Below are 23,302 nucleotides of genomic sequence, written 5' to 3'. Positions count from 1 at the left end.
ATTATTATCCATGTTTTCCAAATGGGGACACCAATGCTCCAAGAGCCTAAGTAATTTGCCCAGGTCACTAGGTACAAATGCAGGTCTGTCTGCCTGCTTCTGGAGCCAATTTTCCCATCATACTGCTATACCCAGTTGGAAGTGTTAGGAAAATAACAGTTTGTCCCACAGCAGAAGTTTGCAGGCTGGGGGAGGGTGATGGGCTGGACTCATAGCATCCTAGAATGTGAAGGCTGGAAGGAACCTACCAATGAAGAATTCAACCCCTTGCAGATGAAGAACTAAGGCTCCAGAAGGAGGAGCTCTGTGAGTGGCTAAGATGGAAATAGAGCCCAGCCCCTCTCTGGTGCTCCAAGCTCTGGAAAGGGCTTCTCCCCAGTAGTAGGCTCACCGTCCTTGCAGCTGTCCTGTGAGCTGTTCCAGCTCTCCTGCAACAGTTGTGGAAAAGATCTCTGGATACAAAGCCAAAGCCCAAGCTCTCCTGCTGTATTAGTTTCCTATGGTTGCTGTGATAAATTACTATAAACTTAGAAGCTTAAAACAACACAAATTGATGATTAAAACTCTGGAGGTCAGAAGCCTGAAATGAGTCTTACTGGGCTAAAATCATAGCATCGGCAGGGCTGCATTTCCCTCTGGATGCTTTGGGAAGAATCCATGTCTCTACCTTTCCTGGCTTCTAGAGGATGCTTACATTCCTTGGCTCATAGCCCCTGCCTCCAACTTTAAAGCCAGAAGTATAGCATCTTTAGATCTGTTTCCTTCTCCCCACTTTCCTTCACACCTCTGCTTCCTTCATCACATCTCCTTCTGACTCTGACTTTCCTGCCTCCTTTTACTTACAAGCCCTGTGATTACATTAATGATATGTGATTCCATCAGGCTTGCCAAGATAACCTCCCCACCTCAAGGTACTCAACCTTAGTCACATCTGTGAAGTCTCTTTCGCCACAAAAGGTAACATATTCACAGGTTCCGGAGATTCAGACACTGCCATAAATGGGGAGTCACACCTCTCACCACAGTTTGGCCCCCAGTGAACCACACTTCTCTGTGTCTTACCCTCCCCACCTGAGAAGCAGGGCTGTTGGAAGCTCAGCCATCTTCGTGGGCATGGTACATACATACCCAGGGCTCCTGAGAGGAACCCCTAACACTATGGGCCCCAGGGCAGGCTCAGAGATAGGAAGAGCTGGGCTTCTTTGAGGAAATGAAAGGTGGCCAGGACAATGGACCAGCCTGAGCCAAGAGTGGAGAGCAAGAGTGGATTCCACGTCTCCAGCAGCAGGTCAAACATTTGTGGTCTTCTCTTGGCCTCTTTTATCTTTTTTTCTTTTTTTTTTTTTTGAGATGGAGTCTCGCTCTGTCGCCCAGGCTGGAGTGCAGTGGCCGGATCTCAGCTCACTGCAAGCTCCGCCTCCCGGGTTCACGCCATTCTCCTGCGTCAGCCTCCCGAGTACCTGGGACTACAGGCACCCGCCACCTCGCCCGGCTAGTTTTTTTTGTATTTTTTAGTAGAGACGGGGTTTCACCGTGTTAGCCAGGATGGTCTCGATCTCCTGACCTCGTGATCCACCCGTCTCGGCCTCCCAAAGTGCTGGGATTACAGGCTTGAGCCACCGCGCCCAGCCAAGCCTCCTTTATCTTAAACACAGTGGATCACTACTATTAGATCCCTTTCTGGCCCAAAGATATGATTTAGCCACGATCACATTATGCAGTCTGCTCCACCTTCCGTATACCTCAGAATCAATCCTCAGTTGACCTAAATCCTTGTAGAATAATACCAACACCAGCAGTAACTAACATCTGGCCTGTGTTGGCAAAGCAATTTCTACTGACATTATTGTGCATGATCCTCACAATAATGTAGGATCCTCAGGTGTTGGTAGAATTACCCTCATTTGACTGATGGAGGCCTTGCAGTTCAGAGAGGAAACAAAACGTGTCCGAGTTGACATGACTGCAGAGGCTGAGGTAGAATAGACTGCTCCAGAAAATGGAATTTTCAGGGTAACCAAGGGGGTAATGGAACCTCCTTTATTGTTTGAACCTTTGCAATAAGCAGACTCATTGAAAGGTACTTAAGGACAGGTCTTGGCCCATCGTCGTCCTCGTTGCACAGTAAGGAAAGGTTAAGACTAGGTCATCCAGCTAGCCAGTAGCAAAGGCCCAGCTAGTGCCTTCTGGGGCTTTAGCCTCCTCATCTGGATATTGAAGTAGCTGGCCTGACCAGAGATCACTGGCTGTTGACCCATCACCTGGGGAGCTTGTAAACACACCCAGGCTTCCCTCAAGAGCAGTCACACTGGAGTCTGGGGGTGGGATGCAGGTATCATTGTGTTTTAAAGCTCCCGGGTGATGCTGATGTGTGGCCATGGTTGATAGTCACTGGCGTAGATGCTTTCTTAGGGGCCCTCCATCCTCTCCCATGATTCCTTCCAGAAGTCTCTCTTCTGTTTTTTACTTGGACAGAACCCTCGGAAGTGGCCACTAGAGAAATTCTGGTCATTTTCTACACAGCTTCCCACCTTCCCACTTGATGGTAGAGTGCCCAGCAAGTGGGCAATCTACAGGCACAGCATGGTGCAAGGATGTTTAAAAGACATGGTTTCAATGGCCGACTCCACTTTCAGTAATAGCTTATCCACTCACTATGAGCAAATTATTTAACATTTTTGATTTTCAAATATCTCCATCCGAAAAGGAGACTAATATTAGAGCTTTGTGAGAGCTAGAGATGGTGTCAGTAAAGTGAGTAGCACACACTGGACCCTCAGAATTGTTACTAGTATTGCCGAACACAGCAGAAACCGGAACAGGCTGGGCAGAGAGGCCTCTCTCTGGAGGCAAAGCCTCAAGCATCCCAAATGCCTCACGGCTGATATCCTACCTATTCCGCGCAGCTCCTCGGCCCCTGCCCCTGCTTTGACCCAGGCTGATTTTCATGTGCAAAGCCTCGATTTCAGTCTCCCATGAAGCACCAAGTCAGAAACACTGTCAGCCTTTCCAGGCAGTAGATTTGTGGCTCCAGCCAAAAAAAAACCAGGACCCCCCCAGTCTCCAGAAGACAAAGGGGAGTCAATACCTTATTTCTTTATAGTACTGGGTACTTTTAGAACTATTCTAGCTGTGTTGATCCATTCTCACACTCCTACAAAGAACTGCCTGAGACTGGGTAATTTATAAAGAAAAGAAGTTCAACTGACTTGCAGTTCCACATGGCTGGGGAGGCCTCAAGAAACTTACAGTCATGGCAGAGGGGGAAGCAAACACATCTTCACAAGGCGGCAGGAGAGAGAAGTGCTGAGCGAAGAGGAAAAAGCCCCTTTTAAAACCATCAGATCTCATGAGAACTCACTCACTATCATGAGAACAGCAGCATGAGGGTAACTGCCCCCATGATTCAATTACCTCCCACCAGGTACCTCCCATGACACCTGGGGATTATGGTAACTACAATTCAAGATGAGATTTGGGTGGGGACGCAGCCAACATATCACTAGCAGTGTGGGATAGGAAGTATAGCCATCACTCTGTTGTTTAGATGGGGAATAGGGCTCAAAGAGGTTAAGTCAGCACTGTCCAATATAATACAAGCCGCATATGTGATACTATCTTTTTAAGGTAAAGAGAAACAGGCAAAATTCATCTTAATAATATATCTTATTTAAACCAGTATATCTCAAATATTATCATTTTAACACGTAACCAACACTTTAAAATTATTGAGTTTTTTCATACTGTTTTCATCCTAAGTCTTAGAAATCTGATGTGTATCTCACACTCACAGCACATGTCAGTTCACACCAGTCACATTTTAAGTACGGAGTCATCACCTGTGGCCAATGGCCTCCTTCCTGGGCAGCGCAGGGTTTAACCGTTAAACACTGCATCTCAGGTCACACAGCAGGTTAAGGAAAGCAGAAATGAGAGTGAGGGTTCCCAATTCTCATGCCCTATTCTTTGCATGCATCACCTGCTCCTCCAGTGTTCCTGCCTGCCTGGAGGCAGTATATTGTGGTGGCGAGGGGTGTGAACTGTGGCTTAGGTTAGAGATTCACATCCCAGCAGTGCTGCTTTGTAGCCATGGGGCCTTGAGCAAGTTCCCTGTCTGCACTCCAGTTGTACATGTGTAAAATGGTGATGATAATGAGGCCTGCCACATGAGGTCGAGGTGAAGAGTAAATTCATTTTATTAATGAATTAGTTCAATACAGCACCCGGCATATTCCAGCCCTCAGTAAATATTCAGGGGCTCCCCTTTTAAAGGAGTCCTGCCTGTGCTGTAAAGGCTCATCTGCTACTGGAAGGATGAGCTGCTTGGGCAGCTTGTGGGTTGACTAAGGGCTTTTTTCGATCAGCCCACTTCCCATGAGTTTGCACTTCCAAGGACCAGGAGGGGGAATGGAGGTTGCTGCTGGAATGTTTGGATTTGAAGGTTTGGAGTTTTCCAGTGGAGCCAGACAAGGATGTAGCCACTGTGATAGATTTGCACACAGCAAACGCTGGTTGGCCCCTACCAGGTGCCAGTCTTGTGTGAGATACCCTGGGGGACGCCAGCAGTCAGCAGCATGACGTTTCCTCACTTAGCACGGTGCCAGGCGGACTTCCTGTTCCCGTGGGTACTGCATGATTTGTCGTCTCTGTGTCCTTGCTGACGTTGTTTTATCCTCCCCTCAGTGCCTTTCCCTCCCCCAAATTTCCTCTTGTCCAAACCACTTAAATGCCATCTCCCCTGAGCCTCATTCCTTGACCCTTGCCCCAGCCATCCTCCTTACCCCAAAAGCTGGAAACAGACACACTCCTTTCAGATTCCTATAATGTTCTGTGTGTACCTCCCAGAGTCCCTTATGCACCCTCAGTCTTGAGGGGGCTGCCCCACTACACCACTATCCCCTGAAGGACTGATTGACCTCGAGATTCTTCCAGCACCTCCCTCACAACTGGCACGGGATGAACAAACTCATGAGAGAATGAATGAATGGAGTTAATCTTATCTCCCAGTTTAACTGAAAAGACAGAAACGGTGGCTTCTTCTGTAAACACCGCAGCAGAACAAACGTCCATGCTGGGCCTGCTGAATAACAATTGTCAAAGGAGCATGTTCAAAAACAGAATCCTAGGCTCCCTCCCACGGGGATTGTTTCAGCAGGTCTGAGGTGGGGCCCAGCAAGCTGTATATTTTTTCATCTCTCTGAAAGAGATTCTATAACAGACACGCTTGGAGAGACCAACTTGGACCATTTAGTGAGAGGACTAACATGTACATATTTATGATGCAGCTACAGGTCCCATGTGGACAAAGTACTGTGATTTCATTTCACAAGTACTCTTAGGTGTTAATTGTGTAAAGGAACTTCGGGTCCCATTTGGTTAAAATGTAGCTCTTATGAAAGGAAGTTGTAGGCAAGAAAGGGGAATGCCTGGAAGGGCCTTGGATTCCCTGGAAGACACTTGGGCTGTGTTCAGGGGGCATCATGGAACACCATCACTGGGGGAACGGCGTTATCAGGGAGCACGCGGCCACGACATCTACACCTTCACGCCATGTTCTTCTTCTCTGACAGGTCTCCCGTGATGGCCGGTGGACTGTTTGCCGTGGATCGGAAGTGGTTCTGGGAGCTGGGCGGGTATGACCCAGGCTTGGAGATCTGGGGAGGGGAGCAGTATGAAATCTCCTTCAAGGTGAGCCAGCCCTCCGGACGCCCCCTTCTTGGCACAGCCTCCTGAGTGCCTGTCCCAGTAGGTGCCTCAGCTTCTGCCTGAGCTTGGAAAGACTGGAGGCCTCAGGGTTCTGTAGCCCTTCAGCCCATCAGGTGAAGAAGACAGGGGCTCATGGGCCACTCTTTGTTGTGGTGCGGGGGGGAGGTGTGGGAGGGAAGGGGAGTACCCTCCAGCTGCCAAAGGCTGGTCTTCACCACAGCTCTGACTGGCATTTGCCTTGTGTCTTCTTAAGATGTTGGAATAAGGTCTTGTTTCTACTCAAGATGGCGGGTCTGAGATTGAGATGTCCAGCAAATAAGCAGTGGGCCAGAGAAGCTAGGAAGGCCAAACAGGATACGTAGGCCTAGAGGAGTGCTCTCGGTCACCCCCTCAAGTTTTCCCTTTTGTACCTGTTGCTCTAGGACTTTGACAAAGACCAGTGAGCATAAGCTCCAGTTGTAAAGTCACAGGCCTAGATTCAGATCCCAACTCCATCATCAGTAATTATCTGACTTTGAGCAAGTTAGATGACCCCCCTGAGCTTTCTTTCCTCATCTGAAATAAGGGAATCATGATAACTACCTAGCTTACAGAGCTATCGTGAAGATTAAGTGCGAGCATGTCTAGAAAGTGCTTAGCACACAACCTGGGAACATGACCAGCAATTAATAATTGGTAGAAATTGTTAAAGTTTCAGTGAGTAAATACTTACTGTAACCTACTTGACCAGCCTATGGGCTCTAGAAGCTTTCTGACAGTACTGGTAAAGGAGTTACTAGTTAACTAATAACTAGTTAAGCACCCAAACTTCCAAGGCTGCATTCTCCACTTTATTTGTGGGAGTCTGTCTTGTTCTCAAGTGAAGGCTTGGACCTTCCGAGGGGAGGGTTAGCTCGACCCATGCCCTTGTGGCTTGTCAGAGTCAGCTTCTAACAGCTTAGACCCCTGGCTAAGGCATATCCCCAACCCACGAGGGACAGATAACACCATTACTGAAATGACCCCTGTGAATACACAACTCTGATGCCCCCGAGTCAGGCCTCAACTTTCAATGCAAAGGACCATTGTCAGGCACAGTGAATTAAGGCTTTGGTATTGGCGCTAGAGTGCCAAGATCAGATCCTAGCTCTGCCATGTCCTGCCAGCTGTGTGATCTTGGGCAAGGAATCGTCACCTCACTGAGCCTCGGTTTCTACTTCCATAAAATGGGTTTAATGAAATGTTAATCCTCACAGAGTTGTTGAGAGGATTAAGTGAGACCATGCTTATTAGGTGCGTCTTAATAAATTATCCTGAAGATTATTATTGACACATTAATATTACTATCTGCAACAGTGGTTGGGTAGTTCAGAACTGAAGAACATAAATTCTTGATTAGCCAAAAAAAAAAAAAACCTAGAATTCTACTGATGTTATTTAGGTTTGCAAAGCAGTTTATATCTTTTTCTTTTCTTTTTTTTTGAGATGGAGTTTCAATCTGCTGCCCAGGCTGGAGTGCAGTGGTGCAATCTCGGCTCACTGCAGCCTCTGCCTCCTGGGTTCAAGCAATTCTCCTGCCTCAGCCTCCTGAGTAGCTGGGACTACAGGTGCCCCACCACCACGCCTAGCTAATGTTTTGTGTTTTTAATAGAAATGGGGTTTCGCCATGTTGACCAGGCTGGTCTCGACCCCCTGACCGCAGGTGATCCACCCACTTCGGCCTTTCAAAGTGCTGGGATTACAGGTGTGAGCCACTGTGCCCAGCCAGTTTATATCTATTTTAACCACCAGAGTTCTGAAGTTGTCTCCCATAAGGAGACCAGCCCCCCCAAATAAAATTAATATTCACGTAAGAGGGTAATATTCAAAATATGTAACAACTCTGATGACACAAGCACATACAGTCGGAACAGACACCAAGCTATAAACAGTGGCGCATCCACTCCAGTGTGTAACAAGCGAATTTCAGTCCTGATCATAGCTAACAGGACAGTGTGCCGAGCCCTTCACAAATGCTGACTGGTTTAATCCTCACAACAGCCTTAGGAGAGTGGTACCATTATTATACCCGTTTTACCAGGAAGGCAAGCAAAGCTGAGACCAAGGCCTCACACAGCCAGAAGAAGCAGAACTGGGGCCCGAACGCAGGTCTGCTTGACTCCAAAGCCCATGCTCTGACCTATTTTTGTTGTTGTTTAAATCATACCCAGACTGTTCTGAAAACCTGCCATGTTTTATGGACCTCTGCCTCACCCTTTCTGGGATTTTTTTTTCCTTTTTTTTTTTTTTTTTTTTTTTTTCTTTTTGCCTCTTCTGGGATTATTCCTAATTTACTTGGATATTCTGCAACCTCTTAGTTAATGGAATTAATAACAGTCTAAGTCGGAAGTGGCAAATAGGGCCAGGAACAGTGGCCGAGGTGGGAAGATCTCTTGAGCCTAAGAGTTTGAGACCAGCCTGGACAACACAACACGACCCCATCTCATTTAAAAAAAAAAAAAAAAAAAAAAAGAGAGAGAGAGAAGGAGGGGGAGAGGGAGGGAGGGAGGGAAGGAGAGAGAGAGAGATAGCAAATAGGTTTCTACTCCCTGCCTGGCCAACTCTGATGCATTGGTAAGGGCTGCCCCAGGTGGGTGTTGATATGCATTCTGAGGCATTCCAAGCTTACCAGCAAAGTGTAGTCAGTGGGGGAGGGATCTTCTTGTGTTTCACTCACTGCCATATCCCAGGTACCTAAAGCCTGGCCCAGCACAGAAAAGGCACTATGAGACCAATTTTTATGAGTCATAATTTTTATTATTGTATTAAATCCTTTCTAAAATTATATTTATATAAATTATAAATATTCTAAAACTATGTAAAATGTATAAAAGTCTAGTAGTTCTGATATAACACTGTCAGTCATAATTCTGGTTATCATTTTAAAAACTACACATAATAAAATAACTAACTTCGAGACCAACCTGGTCAACATCGTGAAACCCCATCTTTACTAAAAATACAAAAATTAGCCAGGCGTGGTGGTGCGTGCCTGTAATCCCAGCTACTCAGGAGGTGAAGACAGAAGAATTGCTTGAAGCTGGGAGGCCGAGCTTGCAGTGAGCCGAGATCGTGCCACTGCACTCCAGCCTGGGTGACCCAGTGAGACTCTGTGTCAAAAAAATATATATATATATCAAAAACTTTTATCAAATTTTAACTGTGATTATTCTATTTTTGTCACGTATTTAGAATTATTCTAAATTCTTGTCTAAAGGCATTTACAATAAATTCTAGTCCAACATTGGTTTTCATTAAAAAGACTAATAAATATAAGTATAAAAAATAATACAATTAAAAGTATACAAATATATATTCCAATTTTATTAAATATCATATTTTTTCAATCTACAACAGACTTTATTACTATGAAGTATATATTACTGTATAGAATCTATAATATCCTCATAATAATCCTATTAAAATATTGTATTAAATACAAAAAAAAGACACCATCAAAAACCCCCCACACATACTAATGAGAACTAAATTCAATCCAAAACATACTTTCCAAGAAAAGGCTAAAAAACACACTAGGTCTGATACAACTATAACTAAAAATTACCAACCTTCCTAAACAAGAGCCCTCCTAACTACAGAAGGCAATCAATATTAGTCTTATCAACACAAGCAGACAATTAATTTATGACCAAAAACTTTGTGAGATAAGGTGGCAAATGTAAGAGGCCATGTTTGCCCATTTCCCTTTGCCAGGAGAATTTCACAAAGCCCCTGACTCCGGGACACTGCAGCAATCTGGAAAGATGTTTTAAAGGCAAAACAGGATAGAACGCATGGCCCCCCATGTCCCTTGCCTGAGTCACTACATTCCCTCAAAGATAAATGACCCTAGTCCTCGCCTTTCTCTGCTCATAAAATAACGTCCGACAAGATTAGTGACTATGCTTCTGTAATCTATAACCAGATGTACTCTAACACCCAAACCTTGATGTAATATTACACATACTAAATCTTCACCACCTATGTATAAACTAAAATACGACATTGGAGGAGTCTGAGAGAACCTTTCTAAAAGCCTCCTCCTAGGCTACAGGCCTTGGTCTAGAATCCTCAACAAGACTTCTAAATAAAACTAATTTTAATTCTTTAAAAGCTTCATTTTTTTTTCTTTAGTTGACAGCAGTTAATAAATAGTGGCTGAATACTCCAAGTCAGTGTGTCCCTGGCCAGAATCAGCCTCCAAGCTCCTAACTGGCTCCTTGGTCTAGAAGACCCCCTTCAGAAACCCCCTCTATGGAGAACAGTGAATGGAGAAAGATTTGCACAGAGGAATTTCTAAACCAGCCCCAAATGATTTCATTCTATGTGTTTCAAAGACCCCTCCACTGATGCTCATCAGGCAATTATGGCAGAACAAATGGCATTTTTCTCCACAGTTATTTACAATAGACGTGGTAATGAAGCCATATTGGAAGTCTCTCACCCGGGAGGGGGAAGGAGGCTGGCTTACATTTCCATTTGATCCAATTATGTCCATCACTTTCCGGAGGAAATGAGACGGTGTAATGAGGAGGCTCCTGAGGTCCGGAAGGGAGACTTTTCTCCTCGGGCTTTCTCTCTCCTGGCTTGGAAAAGCAGAGTTCCTGGAGCCAGCAACAGCCCATCTGCCAGTGCACTGTCTCCCAGGACCCTGTAGAAAGGCTGCCTGCAGGGCTGAGGGGAACAGGTGAGCCCATTCATCCCTGGCAGCGCCCTGCTGGAATGCAGGTGTTCTCTTTCAGCCAGAACCGGGCATTTTCGAAGGACCAAATTCCCTCTGATTCATCTCTGCTAAGAGATCCCTTTTCTTGGTGACAGAGAGAAGCCCGGTCTGAAAGGCATGAGCGTATTTTCAGAAATTAAGATAAATCAACATGTACCTTCGCGGCTGAGGGCTGATTCCAGACCGAACTGTCTATCCTGATGAGAAAACCCCCAAAAAGTGTTCCAACAGCTCTGAAATTTCTAGAAAAGTCATTAACTTTCCCTTTCCCTCCCTCCTTCTCTGTCTGTCTCTCAGCAGAGCGAAGTTCTCACATGGAAGTCAGAATCTTCCCAGTTCTAGTGGTTGGACAAGTCTTTAACTCCATAGCCTAGCCTCCAGCTAGCTTCATGAGCTGGCCCTGCTGCTCTTCCTTCCCCCTTTTCCTCTTACCCCGTTGCATTAGTCTGGATTCTTGCTTACAGATAACCAAAACCCTGGTCAATCTGATTTAAGCAAAAACCAGAATTGATAGGCTCACACAACTGAAATTCCAGGATAGACCCTAAGGCCGGGCTGGATGCAGGGACTCACTCATCTCACTCGGGCTAGGTTTCTCTCAATGCCTAGGCCATATTTCATCTGAGCTGGCTTCCCTCTTAGGTGGGCTTTTTCTCATGGAGATCCTCAGCAGCCCGTGAAAAGAGAGTCTGCTTTTCCCATCATCTTGTACAAGTCCCCAGGTTGAGTCTCATTGACCTGCTGGCCCCATGCCCATCCTGGAGCCAGGAAGGTGGGGATGGGCTAGTTACCCAAAGGAAAGTCCAGGTGCTATGCCCAGAAGGGAGAATGGATGTGGAGCAGGGCAAACCATAGATGTCTACCTTACCTGGCCAGACAAGACTGCATGTAAGATCCAGGCTTATGGGCCAGCCCCTCTCTGCAGGCCCACACTGTCCACTCCTGAAATGCCTTTCCTTACTCTGGCCAACTCTCACTCCTCTCTCCAATCTCAGCTTATATAGAAGGCTCCCCATGCTGCCTGGGAACCAGCCCATGTTGCATTCCCATATCCGTGTGCTCCCTGGAGGCAGGCAGGAGGTTTTGTCCACCTCTGTATACCCAGTCTCTGGCCCACATCAGTGTTTGCAGTAACTGTTAGTGTGTTAGTGGCATCATTTCCAACCGATAAACCTCCTTGATACTACCCTTCCCAGACTTAGGAGGCCATCTTTGGACAATGGTGTATGGTGGGAAAGGTGCTCAGCAAGGAGGCTCTCCTTCCGTCCTAGGACCCTGGACCAGTTGTTTGACCTCCAGTCCTCACATCCCAGATTGTGCTGATACGATTTTCCTTCATACCCCGCAAGATAGGATCAAATGAGATGCTGTGTGGAAAGCCCTCTGATACACACAGATATGAGGGGTTGTGTTGGATTAGGGGTGGAGGCAGCAGGATGAGCAGAAAGGAAACTGCACAGTGTCCCCAGGAGGCCACAGTTAGGATATCTCCAACTATGAGATACAGGAGACAGAACGTATCCAACCAGGACAATGTGACCAAATTAAGTGAGAAAAATGTAGGCTTTGGGGCAATGTAAGTGGATCTATCTTTTGTGGATAGCAATTTGGCAAAATCCATTACATTTCAGAGCAAGCACATTCTTTGACCTGAAATTCCATGCCCAAGAGTTTATCCAAGACAGACAGCAGTGAGCAAAGATTTATTTGCTGAAGTGTCACTTACCATAGCAGAAGATTGAAAATGACCCAAATGCACATCCTTTGGGGATAAATAAGTTAGAGCATATCTAAACGAGAAAATATTACATAAAATAAATTGGAGGTCTCCACAAAAAAACATTTTTTTCAGACAGGATCTCACACTGTTGCCCAGGCTGGAGGGCAGTGATGTAATCAGAACTCACTGCAGCCTCAGCACCCCAGGGTTCAAGCAGTCATCCCACTTCAGCCTCCCAAATAGCTGGGACTACAGGTCTACACCACCACTCCCAGCTAATTTTTTAATATTTTGTAATGATGGGGTCTCCATACGTTGCCCAGGCTGGTCTTGAACTTCTGGCCTCAAGCAGTCTTCCTGCCTCGGGCTCCCAAAATGCTGGCATTACAGGTATGGGCCACTGCACCCAGCCCATCTCACTTCTGAAAATGACTCACAGTGCCATGAAGCCTTTGTCCCTGTTGGCCATTGGGGGTGGGAGGGCTTCAGAGTATAGCCGTCTCTTTCTACCTAATGTGTGTCTATAACATTGAATGTGTTCATCATAAGTATGTATTACTTCTGTAACCAGGAAAAGTTATAAGAAGGGGCCAGGCGCAGTGCCTCATGCCTGTAATTCTCACACTTTGGGAGGTCAAGGCAGGAGTATTGCTTGAGCCCAAAAGTTCAAGACCAGCTTTAGGCAACACACTGAGACCTCATCTCTAAAAAAAAAAAAAAAAAAATTATTTTAATTAGCTGGGCATGATGGTGTGCTGTGCTCCTATAGTCCCAGCTGCTTGGGAGGCTAAGGTGGGAGGATTGCTTGAGCCTGGGAGGTCAAGGCTGCCGTAAGCCATGTTCATGACACTACACTCCAGCCTAGGTGATAGAGTGAGAACTTGTCTCAAAGGAAAGGAAAAAAAAAAGAAGAAAATGTTGGGTTCTCAGCACTCCCAGCCCACCCTCCATCCATATACATTCCAGCACATTGTTTGGGCCATTTGCAAGCTCTGAGATGAGATTCTGCACAAGTCAGCAGTGCGAGACTCCCAGGGAAGGCCTGAGGTCAGGAGTAACTCTGCAGGGTCTGCTTCAGGAGGCAGAGGTGGGCCCCACTGTCCTTGGCAAAATGGAGACAGGTACGAGGGTTCCATCAGGCAGGCTTGCAGAGCAAGGGAGTGATAGAAAGCCATGTGAGGGGACGAGAGGGAGGACACCCTCCACTGCAGAAGTCAGGAAGATCTTTGAGCTCGTTCTGAGAGGAAAATCCATTCTCTCGGTAGAGGAATGAAGACTCACAGGAGACTGGGGCTGGCTTTGTGTGATACTGATATGGTTACTGAAAGGCTAGCCCAGTCCCAGGCTACATGGATAGACTTTAAAAAAAAAAAAAAAAAAAAAAAACTCTGATTTTTTTTTCCATAAAACTCAGTCGTATCAAGAAGACTAAGTGAAACAAGATGTGTGAAAAGAAGGCAGGACACACCCAGAAGCTGAGCAAGGGTAACATTTCGGCCTGATGCCCAGAGCGGTTAGGTGACGGGGCAGGGTCCCTCCGCTGGAAGGTGGCAGTGCTAGGGCTAAATCCCAGATGCCCTGGCTCCAAGCCCAGTGCTCATCTCATTCCACCTGGTGGTAAGAGTAGAGAAAAGGTGTATCCAGTCTAGAGAGAGGCCCGTGTCCCAGGAAGGGCCCAGAGGTCAGGACCAGCCCTGAGAGGGGTTAAGTTGCCACACAGGAGGGAGAAATGATTGCCAAAGGCCAGCCCAAGCACCAGAAGGAGATCCAGGGCCACCACCGGGCACCTGTATGGCAATGCATTTCCCCATCCTTTTCCCTGCCCCTACCAGCACCCTCTGCCTCGGACAGCTGCAGCACGGCTGCCAGGAACCTGATCCTCATTTCTTTCATTCCCTGTGTTATCCAAGGATGCTGGAAATATGGTCTGATACATGCAGCATTTTTGTCCTGGGGCCACACATGCCCAGCCTGTGCAAGAGCCGTCTGCTGGGAACAGGGAAGGCGTTCTGCTCATGGCTCTCAGCAAGCCATTTGAAATTCCATGAGTGTCCCTGCCTGGGAGCCTGCTTCTCCCACCACTCCTCCAAGGAGGCGGCTCAATGGTCCAAGAGTCGCCTGTGTGTGTGTTACTCCCTAATCAGCACACACCTACCTCATGGTGCCTTGGCTCTTTCTTCCCTAAAAATGGTAATAAAATAACTTCTTCAAAAGTTTGTTGTGGCTGGGCGCGGTGGCTCAAGCCTGTAATCCCAGCACTTTGGGAGGCCAAGGCGGGTGGATCACAAGGTCAGGAGATCGAGACCACAGTGAAACCCCGTCTCTACTAAAAATACAAAAAATTAGCCGGGCGCGGTGGCGGGCGCCTGTAGTCCCAGCTACTCAGGAGGCTGAGGCAGGAGAATGGCGGGAACCCGGGAGGCAGAGCTTGCAGTGAGCCGAGATCGCGCCACTGCACTCCAGCCTGGGCAACAGCGTGAGACTCCGTCTCAAAAAAAAAAAAAAACAAAAAAAAACACAAAAGTTTGTTGTAAGAACTAAATGGGATGATACATATATTTGGCCTGGAGCTAACCAAACAGGAGGTACTCAGTAAGTGGCAGCTGTTCTGATCATAACCCTCAGGTAAGGAGGCAGAACAGCACACTATTACATACATGGCGTCATCATCAAACTGCCTGGGTTCTAGTGCAAATTCAATGAGCTAGGGGCTGTGTGACCTTGGGAAAGTGACTTAACCTCTCCTCTTTATATTATTTAGGGGATAGAATAATCTTTACTTCATAGTGCAGTTGTGAGCATGATATTAGCCAAAATATATTAAAAGCTTAACTCAGTGCCTGGAACATAATAAATGATCACTAAATGATAGCTGTTAATGTCAGCGTGGTTGTGGTTATTGTGATCGGGCTGTGGTTGCAGGAAGACAAGAGTGGAAAGAGTCTGGCAAGACAGGTCAAAAGGCCTTGGCTCCAGGCCCAGTTCTGGAACAAACTCTCTGTAAGACCTTGGACTCATCTGCCCTTTCTCCTGAACTTGTATTTCCTCATCTACAAAGGGGCACCAATAGTCCCAAATTCACAGGGCTGTTAAGAAATATACTGTGAACTGGCAGGCACAGTCACCTGAGAGGTTGTCACCATTCCAGTATGCGGTGGCTCTCAAAGTGTGATCCCTGGACAAGCAGCATTAGCATCACCTGGGAACTTACTAGAAATGCAGATTATCGGGCTCCCCCCAGGGTGCTGAGTCAGAGGCTGCTGTGGAGCCCAGCCAGCTGTGTTTTAATATGCCCTCCAGGTGCTTCCAATGAGGCTCAAGGTTGAAAATGGCAGCTGTACTGAATGGGTGGGAGGTTGTGGAGAGAGGATGCTCAGGCGTGGGTGTGGAAGGACAGAGGAAATGGGCAGGTTGGTTGGCAGGTTGGCCAACAAGTTCCAACACCTTCACCTGGCTTTCAAGGCTTTATATCTTTGGTCCACCCTTGGCAGTTCGTTTCTGTACCATTTTTTCCAGCGTGGTTTTTAGAACAAAACTGACCAATGACCAGATCATGAATGAATGAATGAATTAGATAATTAATGTTTGTTTGGGGTTTCAACAGTCACAGAAAGAAAAATTCACAAGTCCCTGGGGCAGAAAAGTGAATGCATTGCGGCCAGTTGTCAGCAGCATCCACATAGGGAGTCCAGGGAGTGTGAAGAGGGTAGGAAGTGATAGATGGGAGCAGGTGGCAGAGGGCCTGATTGCAAGCCAAGGGTGACCCCTTTGTTCTGCAGACAATACAAGTGCTGTTAGGGATCTTTGAAGAAGACCATGATAGGGCTGGTCCAGACCCTAGGAAGGCACAGTCTCCGTGGAACTCAGATCTGCCTAGTTCTGGGGGACCCAACCCCGGTTCCATTTTGGGTTCTGCCATTTATGCACTGAGGAGCTCTGGGTAAAGTGTTAAGTAAACCTCAGTTTCCTCATTTGTAAAGGGTGTGATCGTGCCTCCCTCACCAGATTGCTGTGAGATTGCTGTATTTCCAAATCTGAGTCAAAACCTAATGTAAAGTAACCATCCCCCCTTGTTGGGGAAGTAACTAACTATAAACACTTAAGGATATTGTTGAAATAGTCATATGTTTAATTTATTAATTTAGATGCACATATGCTTAAAACTGTATCAGATAAAAATACTAGGCCGGGCACGGTGACTCACACCTGTAATTCCAGCATTTGGGGAGGCCAAGGTGGGTGGATCACCTGAGGCCAGAAGCTCGAGACCAGCCTGGCCAACATGGGGAAAACCTGTCTCTACTAAAAATAAAAAAATTGGCTGGTCATGATGGCGGGCACCTGTAATCCCAGCTACTCGGGAGGCTGAGGCAGGAGAATCACTTGAACCTGGGAGGTGGAGGTTGCAGTGAGCTGAGATTGTGCCATTGCACTCCAGCCTGGGTGACAGAGCAAGGCTCCATCTCAAAAAAAAAAAAAAAAAATACAGCTTAAATTTAGAAGTAAATTTAAAACTAAAGTTGTTCTTTTCTATTGTTGTTGTTGTTGTTGTTGTTGTTTTAACAACTGCATCCAGTAAACATCCAAAAACCATCATGACTGAGATTGTCCTTTCATGGTGGTGATACTTCTTGAAACAATATCTTGTTGAAAACAAACTAATACATTCAAAGTAATGTGAGTTTCTTTTCAGCAGGGAATTGTGTAGCATTCGTGCAACGCCCTCCACCAGTAGCGACAGGCCACATGCCCACAGGACACCATATGGATAGCTCACGGTGTCCTCCAAGCTTCCACATTACCTCATTTTAGCCTCACCACAACCCTAAGGAGGTAGGCACAGTAATTTTTCCCATTTTGCAGAGGAGGAAACTGAGGCTTTCAGATTTATAACTTGCTTAACAGTCTGGGTGAGACCTCAGTTCTAATTCCAGAACCAAGCTCCTAACCGCTGCCCTATGTGCCTCCTAAGCACACAGTGAATGCTGAATGATTGGTGGCAATTATTATTATAGTCTTTCCCCCAAGTGCAACTGATCAGGGTTTGAACTTCATAGGGGTCCTCAGCTGAGATGCCAACAGCAAAAGCCGTGGCCAGCTGCCAGTCTTTTCCTCCCCTCTGGGCAGGTCAGGTGCCGTGCCATTCCTGGCTGGCTTCCAGGCAGCCATTTCCTCGACAGAGAGAGGCTCTGCCCCAGCCCCTGCTGCCCTCTCGGGTTGCCCTCCATGGGTGAGCCCTTCCGCTGCGCTCTCTTTCTGGGTCCCATTGCGTTTTCCCAATGCACATCACCACTCGTTTCTTTCCCCCTCAGTTTAGGAGATAAGAGCGGGTAATTGTCTTTTATAGACACTGTAATGAAGCCTGTCATCACACAAAAGAAGTTTGCTAATAAAATAAATCAAAGCAGCAATGAAAATGAATGGGGAACAGGCTTTCACAATTAGATTTGTACTTGTCTAGAGGCATGGTGCTTCTAGAGAGAAGACTGCCACAGGGGCAGTGAAAGGGGCCTGGAAACAAGCTGGCAGGATATGTTTGGGAACTCCTGTGCTGGGAACTCCTGTGGTGGAGCGGCAAGGGACCCAGAGCAGACAGCTGCATCCCCCTACAGGGGTGGGAGTTGAAGGGACAGGGCAGGGAGAAAGCTGATAGCAACACAAGGAGAGGGATAGCAAAATATCATCTTGGTGGCCTGTATTTGTCCCCATCTCGAACAAGATGGGTTCCCGGTCAAAGATGATCCAGCTGCTGCCATCCCTGGATCTCCCCTTCTCTTTGCCCCCAGCTGGACTCTGTTCCTGCCTCTTGGGTGAGAGGATGTTGCTCTTGGGTGGCCAGGCCCCAAATGGTATACAGTGACCTCTCCCCACCCCACCTGACCCCGTCAGAGTACATCTGGGCTGGGGGTGGAGATAGCAGGAAGTAGTGGGGGACAAAGGACGCTTTAGGAGCCAGCTGGAAGAGGAGCCCGTCTGGAGCCCCTGAACTAATCAAGACATGAAACCCAACCCCCACGACCTCATTGAGCAGTTCCAACTGAAAAGAGCACTTTTGCACAGAATCTAGGTTGCAGATGTCCCCATTCCTACCCCCCACCCCACAAATGAGAGAATATGGTAGCGAGATTAATAATAATTTCCTTCTCTTGGTCACTTGCAGGTTTTGCCACCAATTAGTTAAGAAAAAATACTTCTCTCTTTGCACTTCAGTCTCTCCATTTGGGAAATCAGGCCATAGGGTGAAAAAACGTGATGTTGTTGGGCAGAGGACAGGCGCTCTGTAATTTCAGGGTGGTGGTGTTTCTCATACTTCTGCACGTAGGAATGACTAACAGTCATCCGGTTCTCTAAGAGTCAAGCACCAAGCTAACAGCTTTTCACATGCTGTCTTGTGCCATCTCAACAGCCTTCATCACCCCCACATCACAGATGAGGAGAGTGAGGCTCCCAGGTTCAGTGACCTGCAGGAAGTCACACAGTGGGCATTGGTGGTGTGACGATTGGTATGAGGGGAGTCAGGCTGCAGAGTCTGCAGTGTCTGTCTCGGTCTTGGATGGTCACTGCCTCCGCGGTGAAGGAAGGGAGGAGCCTAAAGATACAAAGGACGAGTGACCTGGGCTGTGAGCACCACAGGGCCTGGGATCTGTGGCCAGCACCTCACCCCAGCATGTCCTTGGAAGGAGAGTCCCCTCCTGTCTTGGGATCCTGTCTCTCCGTGGCAGAGTTGAGAGTTGTTCGTCACAAGAGGGAGGTGAGCAAGCCGGGAGCACGATGGCGATGCTCTCTCTGGCCTCCTACATCTGTCCCACTTCACCCCAGACAAACTCAGCCAGGATCCAGCCCTAAAGAGATGGCAATGGTGCTTTCTGCCCGAGAAACAAGGAAACCTCGGGCTCCCTGCTCATGACTTATATTATTGCTAGGATTACTGGAAGCAAAAAAGACAGTTCATCCCTGGAGCCGGTGACTGAAGAATGGATGACAAAATGAGGTCGTCTTTCTCTCTAGTCAAGTCCCTATGCCCAAGATTTTGAATCAGTCTTGATTCACCTCCTCCTTCATGACTGAGTGCCTCTTACGGGCAGAGCACTGTGCTAGGCACTGGGGGTCCAATGGCAAATACAACAGATGAGACCCCTGCCAACACCGGCCCTGAGTCTGGCGGGGCCCAGAGGGGTTGGTAAGGACTCTTATGTTAAAAGTGACAGGAAGGCCGGGTGCAGTGGCTCATGCCTGTAATCCTAGCACTTTGGGAGGTCGAGGTCGGGGGATTGCTTGAGCCTAGGAGTTCAAGACCAGTGTGGGCAACATAGGGAGACCTCCATGTCTACAAAAAATAAAAATAGCCAGGTATGGTGGCACACACCTATGGTCCCAGCTACTTGGGAAGCTGAGGCAGGAGGGTCACTTAAGCCCATGAGGTCAAGGCTGCAGTAAGCAGTGATCATGATACTGTACTCTAGCCTGTGTGACAGAGGGAGACCCTGTCTCAAAAATAAATATAAAAGTGAAAACGTCATCTTAAACTAGCCATAGCCAAGAAAAGGCACGGCGGGGGCGGGGGGTGGGGGGCTGTCTTCAACAGGCCTGCTTCCAGGTGCTCAAACAGGTGTCTGTTTCCCTCTCTTGGGACTGCCCTGCTCGGGACTCGCTGCATTCATGGACAGGCCCTCCCTTTCTGTGTGGTGCAGAGGTGATCACTGGCAGCTGCAGTGCGTTGTCCCCATCGCTTTTCCCCCCAGAGAAAGTGTGTGGCCATCACATCAAGCACCAGCATACATGGCAACCATTAAATATACCCCATTACCCTGCCCTACACCAGCTTCAGAGCCCAGGAGGTTGGGTGCTCTGGCTGGCCATCCTGGGTCACAGGCCCCAGGTGGAGCAGTTGGGAGGACAGTCACCAATAGGGAGAAGGTGCACTGGACAGGCAAAAACAACAGATGCCTGTTGCAGGGACATTAGACCAGGGACATAATCCTGTGAATAATTAATATTGCACTTGCTGGTAAAAGGCAATGAAACAAGGTGCTGTGTGTAGGTATAAAAGGATGAGAAGCCCCTAAGGAGGTGGCTCTTAAGGGGACCTGAAGGATGAGTAGGAGGTAGCCAGGCAGAGGGAAGAGTCTGTGAGAGGAGTCAATGGGTGTGGTGAGTGAGAAGTGAGTGGGATGAGGTGAGGGTGGAGGGCTGCACGGGGCCCTTGGTCAGGCCAGAGGACATTCTGAAGTGATGGGCGTGGCCCGTGCTGGGATACTCCCAAAGGACCCAAGAGTGAAGCAGCTTCATAGATGTCTGTCTTCCTGGGGGTAGTTCACATTCTGAGTCGGCCACCAGGCCATCCTGTGCTGGGCAGGGAAGCCACGGAGTAAACCCACTGACCAGACCCTCCAGACATCCCAGGAATCTGAGGGCATCCTAGATGCCTCAAGCCTCCTGTGACATATCAGGGTCACCCTGGTCCCTCAGGAACCTTCAGGCTGATGGCCAGCATGATTGGGGCCAAAGAAACCGGAGGTCACAGTAAAGAGAAGGATTTGGAAATGTCTCATCCACCTGCATAAAGTTAGGTGCCTCTGCCAAGCAGAGCTGGACACACAGCCTCATTAGCTAATGCGAGTTTAATATGAAGACAAGGAAGCTGGATGCTGACCTGGTCAACTGCCCAGGAGACGTCCAGAAATAGAGCAGGGTGAAGTGTCCCACCTGCTCAGGGCCACTGCACCACCTGAAAGACAGAGGGCAGCCCGGCGGCGACCTGGGCGATACACGCCAGACAAAAGCATCACTTCCACATCAATCACTTTGTATAAAGGAAGAGTTATTGTTATGGGATGCTGGCGCCTGATCAATATCTCCTGCTTTGAAAATAAACTTCTTGGCTTGGCCTTGACATTAATCTACCATCAGGAGCCCATTATCTCAAGACCAATGTTCTGTTCTATTGACTGGCTGGATTTTTTTTCTCCCCCAAGATCAGAATATAATTGCATTTCTCCAGGCAGCACTTCCACTAATTGCAGCCCTGTGCATATCCCCTCTCAGGAGGGCCAGAGTACATCTGGGCTGAGGATGGAGATAGCAGGAAGTAGTGGGGGACAAAGGACCTTTTAGGAGCCAGGCGGAAGAGCAAGCCCTTCTAGAGTCCCTGAATCAATCAAGACGTGAAGCCCAATCCCCACGACCTCATCGAGCAGTTCCAACTGAAAAGAGCACTTTTGCACAGAATCTGGTTTGCAGATGTCCCCATTCCTGCCCCCCACCCCACAAACGAGAGCATATGGTAGCGAGATTAATGATAATGTCCTGAATCCAGCTGTGTCCCCCCATCGCCTCAGCACCCCTCGCCCAGGGTCAGGATGGCCTCATATCAGGATGACTACAAGAGCCTCCCAGGCCTTCTCTCCCCCGGGCCTGCCCCTTCAGGCTGTTCTCCAGCCCACAGGCAGAGTCGTCTTTGTAAGATGTAAGTGGATTGTGTATCTCCCTCACTGAAGACCTTCTGTGGAGACTCCTTCATCTGCCCTGTGAGGCCCCTGTGGGAGCCCCTCTGGCCTCCCCTCCCGTCCCTCTTCCCCTTTCTCCCTCTGCTCCTGCCCTGGCTTTCTTTTTGACTATGCCAAGCCTGGCCCTGCCCTGGTGCCTTTGCACTTGCTCTTCTCTCACCTGTTCCCTTGCCTTTACTTTCACCTTCTCGGTTCCACCTCAAACATCCCCTCCGAAGTGAGGCTTTCCCTGACTGGGGAGCATAAAGTAGCATCTCTCATATCCCATACATCCCCACAACAAGTCTATGCAATGGCCCTGCTCTGCCATCGCCACCTGAAACCATCTCCCATGTTAGTTACCTATGCCAGGAAAAATTACCCCGAGAATCCATCTTAACACAATACACAGTTATGATGACCGTGCTTCCCTACGCCAGGGATTTGGGAGCGGCTGGTTTGATAGCTCCACCTTGGGTCTCGCATAGGGGAATAGTCAGGCCATGAGCCAGGGCCGCAGTCATCTGCAGGCTTGACTGTGACCACCACCTCTGCTTCTTGCTGGTTCACTGACCTGGCTGGCAAATTAGTGCTGTGGGCAGGAGGCCTCGGCTCTCACCCCATGGACCTCTCCATAGAATGGCTTGGGTGTCCTCAAACATGGCAGCTGGCTCCTCCAAAGCCAGCAGTCCCACAGAGAAAGGTGGAAGCCCTGGCATCTTTATGACCATCATTTCTGCAGTATCCTGTGGGTTACACAGGTCAGTCTTCATGTGACTCACTGGGAGGCATCTACACTGGGGCACAAATAGGAGGAGGCAGGGATTGTGAGGCTACTTCGGAGGCTGGGGTCTCAGCTGACTGATCACTGCCGTGCCCTGTGTATGCACCAGGTCTTGCGCTAAACCCTTTTACACGCAGTAGCTCATCTTCCAGTCCTGCCTCCTCTATTTCTTTACAGGAAACCGAGTCTCAGAGAAGTTAAATACCTTGATCAAAGTCGTAAAGTGGGTAAGTGACTGAGTCAGGATTCAAACCCAGGCCTGCCAAGGAGAGTCTGTGTAGTCTGGGCCCCTCAGTGGGTATGAGTCAGTATTGGCTGTACATGTTCAGATTTCCAAGTTGCCGTCAGCCCAGTGGGCAAACTCAGGAGCTCTCTGTAATGTCAGATACTCCTCCCTGGGAGAGGGACTTAAAGAGAACCATCAGATCCCACACTGCGGCAAGACCCAGCTGCACAGCCTAGCGAGGCCGACTCAGAGAACGCAGGGCAGGGAGGCTGATGGAACTGCTCCAGGGAGACCCAGCGAGAGGCTTATAGATCCAAGAGGAAAATAAATATGTGTCAGTAAATCTACGGAACCTGTGTGCCACCTTGACTACTTGTGCTGTGGCTGATGTCACTTTGTGACCACCAGGTCCTTCCCACTGATCCCCCAATGCCACCCTAGAATTCTCAACACAGCACTCCATAGCTCAGACTCTGAAGTCAGCTAAAACAGGGTTTGCATTTTGGCTCCACCACTTACTCTGTGACCTTAGACACATTTCTTAGCTTCTCTGAGCCTCCGTTTCAGCATCTGTAAAATCTTACTACCTACTTCATAGGTATTCTGATGAGACTTAAGTGTGGTTGTGCATGTGACCATC

At 48.1% G+C, this 23,302-nt stretch overlaps 2 protein-coding genes across 2 annotated transcripts in view; both read left to right on the top strand.

The window, feature by feature from the left end:
- LOC126956755 (ubiquitin-conjugating enzyme E2 L3-like) overlaps window positions 1-23,302 on the top strand; it is a 1,010,865-nt gene that overhangs the window by 759,368 nt on the left and 228,195 nt on the right. The gene's annotated exons all lie outside the window — the stretch shown is intronic.
- The window catches only part of GALNT10 (polypeptide N-acetylgalactosaminyltransferase 10), a 232,384-nt gene that overhangs the window by 191,393 nt on the left and 17,689 nt on the right, over window positions 1-23,302 (top strand). The window contains exon 7 of the mRNA XM_050793931.1: window positions 5,571-5,688. Coding sequence (XP_050649888.1) covers window positions 5,571-5,688 — 118 coding nt within the window. The remainder of the gene's footprint in view (window positions 1-5,570; window positions 5,689-23,302) is intronic.

The sequence above is a fragment of the Macaca thibetana genome, chromosome 6 (assembly GCF_024542745.1).
Source record: "Macaca thibetana thibetana isolate TM-01 chromosome 6, ASM2454274v1, whole genome shotgun sequence".
NCBI lineage: Eukaryota > Metazoa > Chordata > Mammalia > Primates > Cercopithecidae > Macaca > Macaca thibetana.
This window is presented reverse-complemented; position numbering and strand designations above follow the sequence as displayed.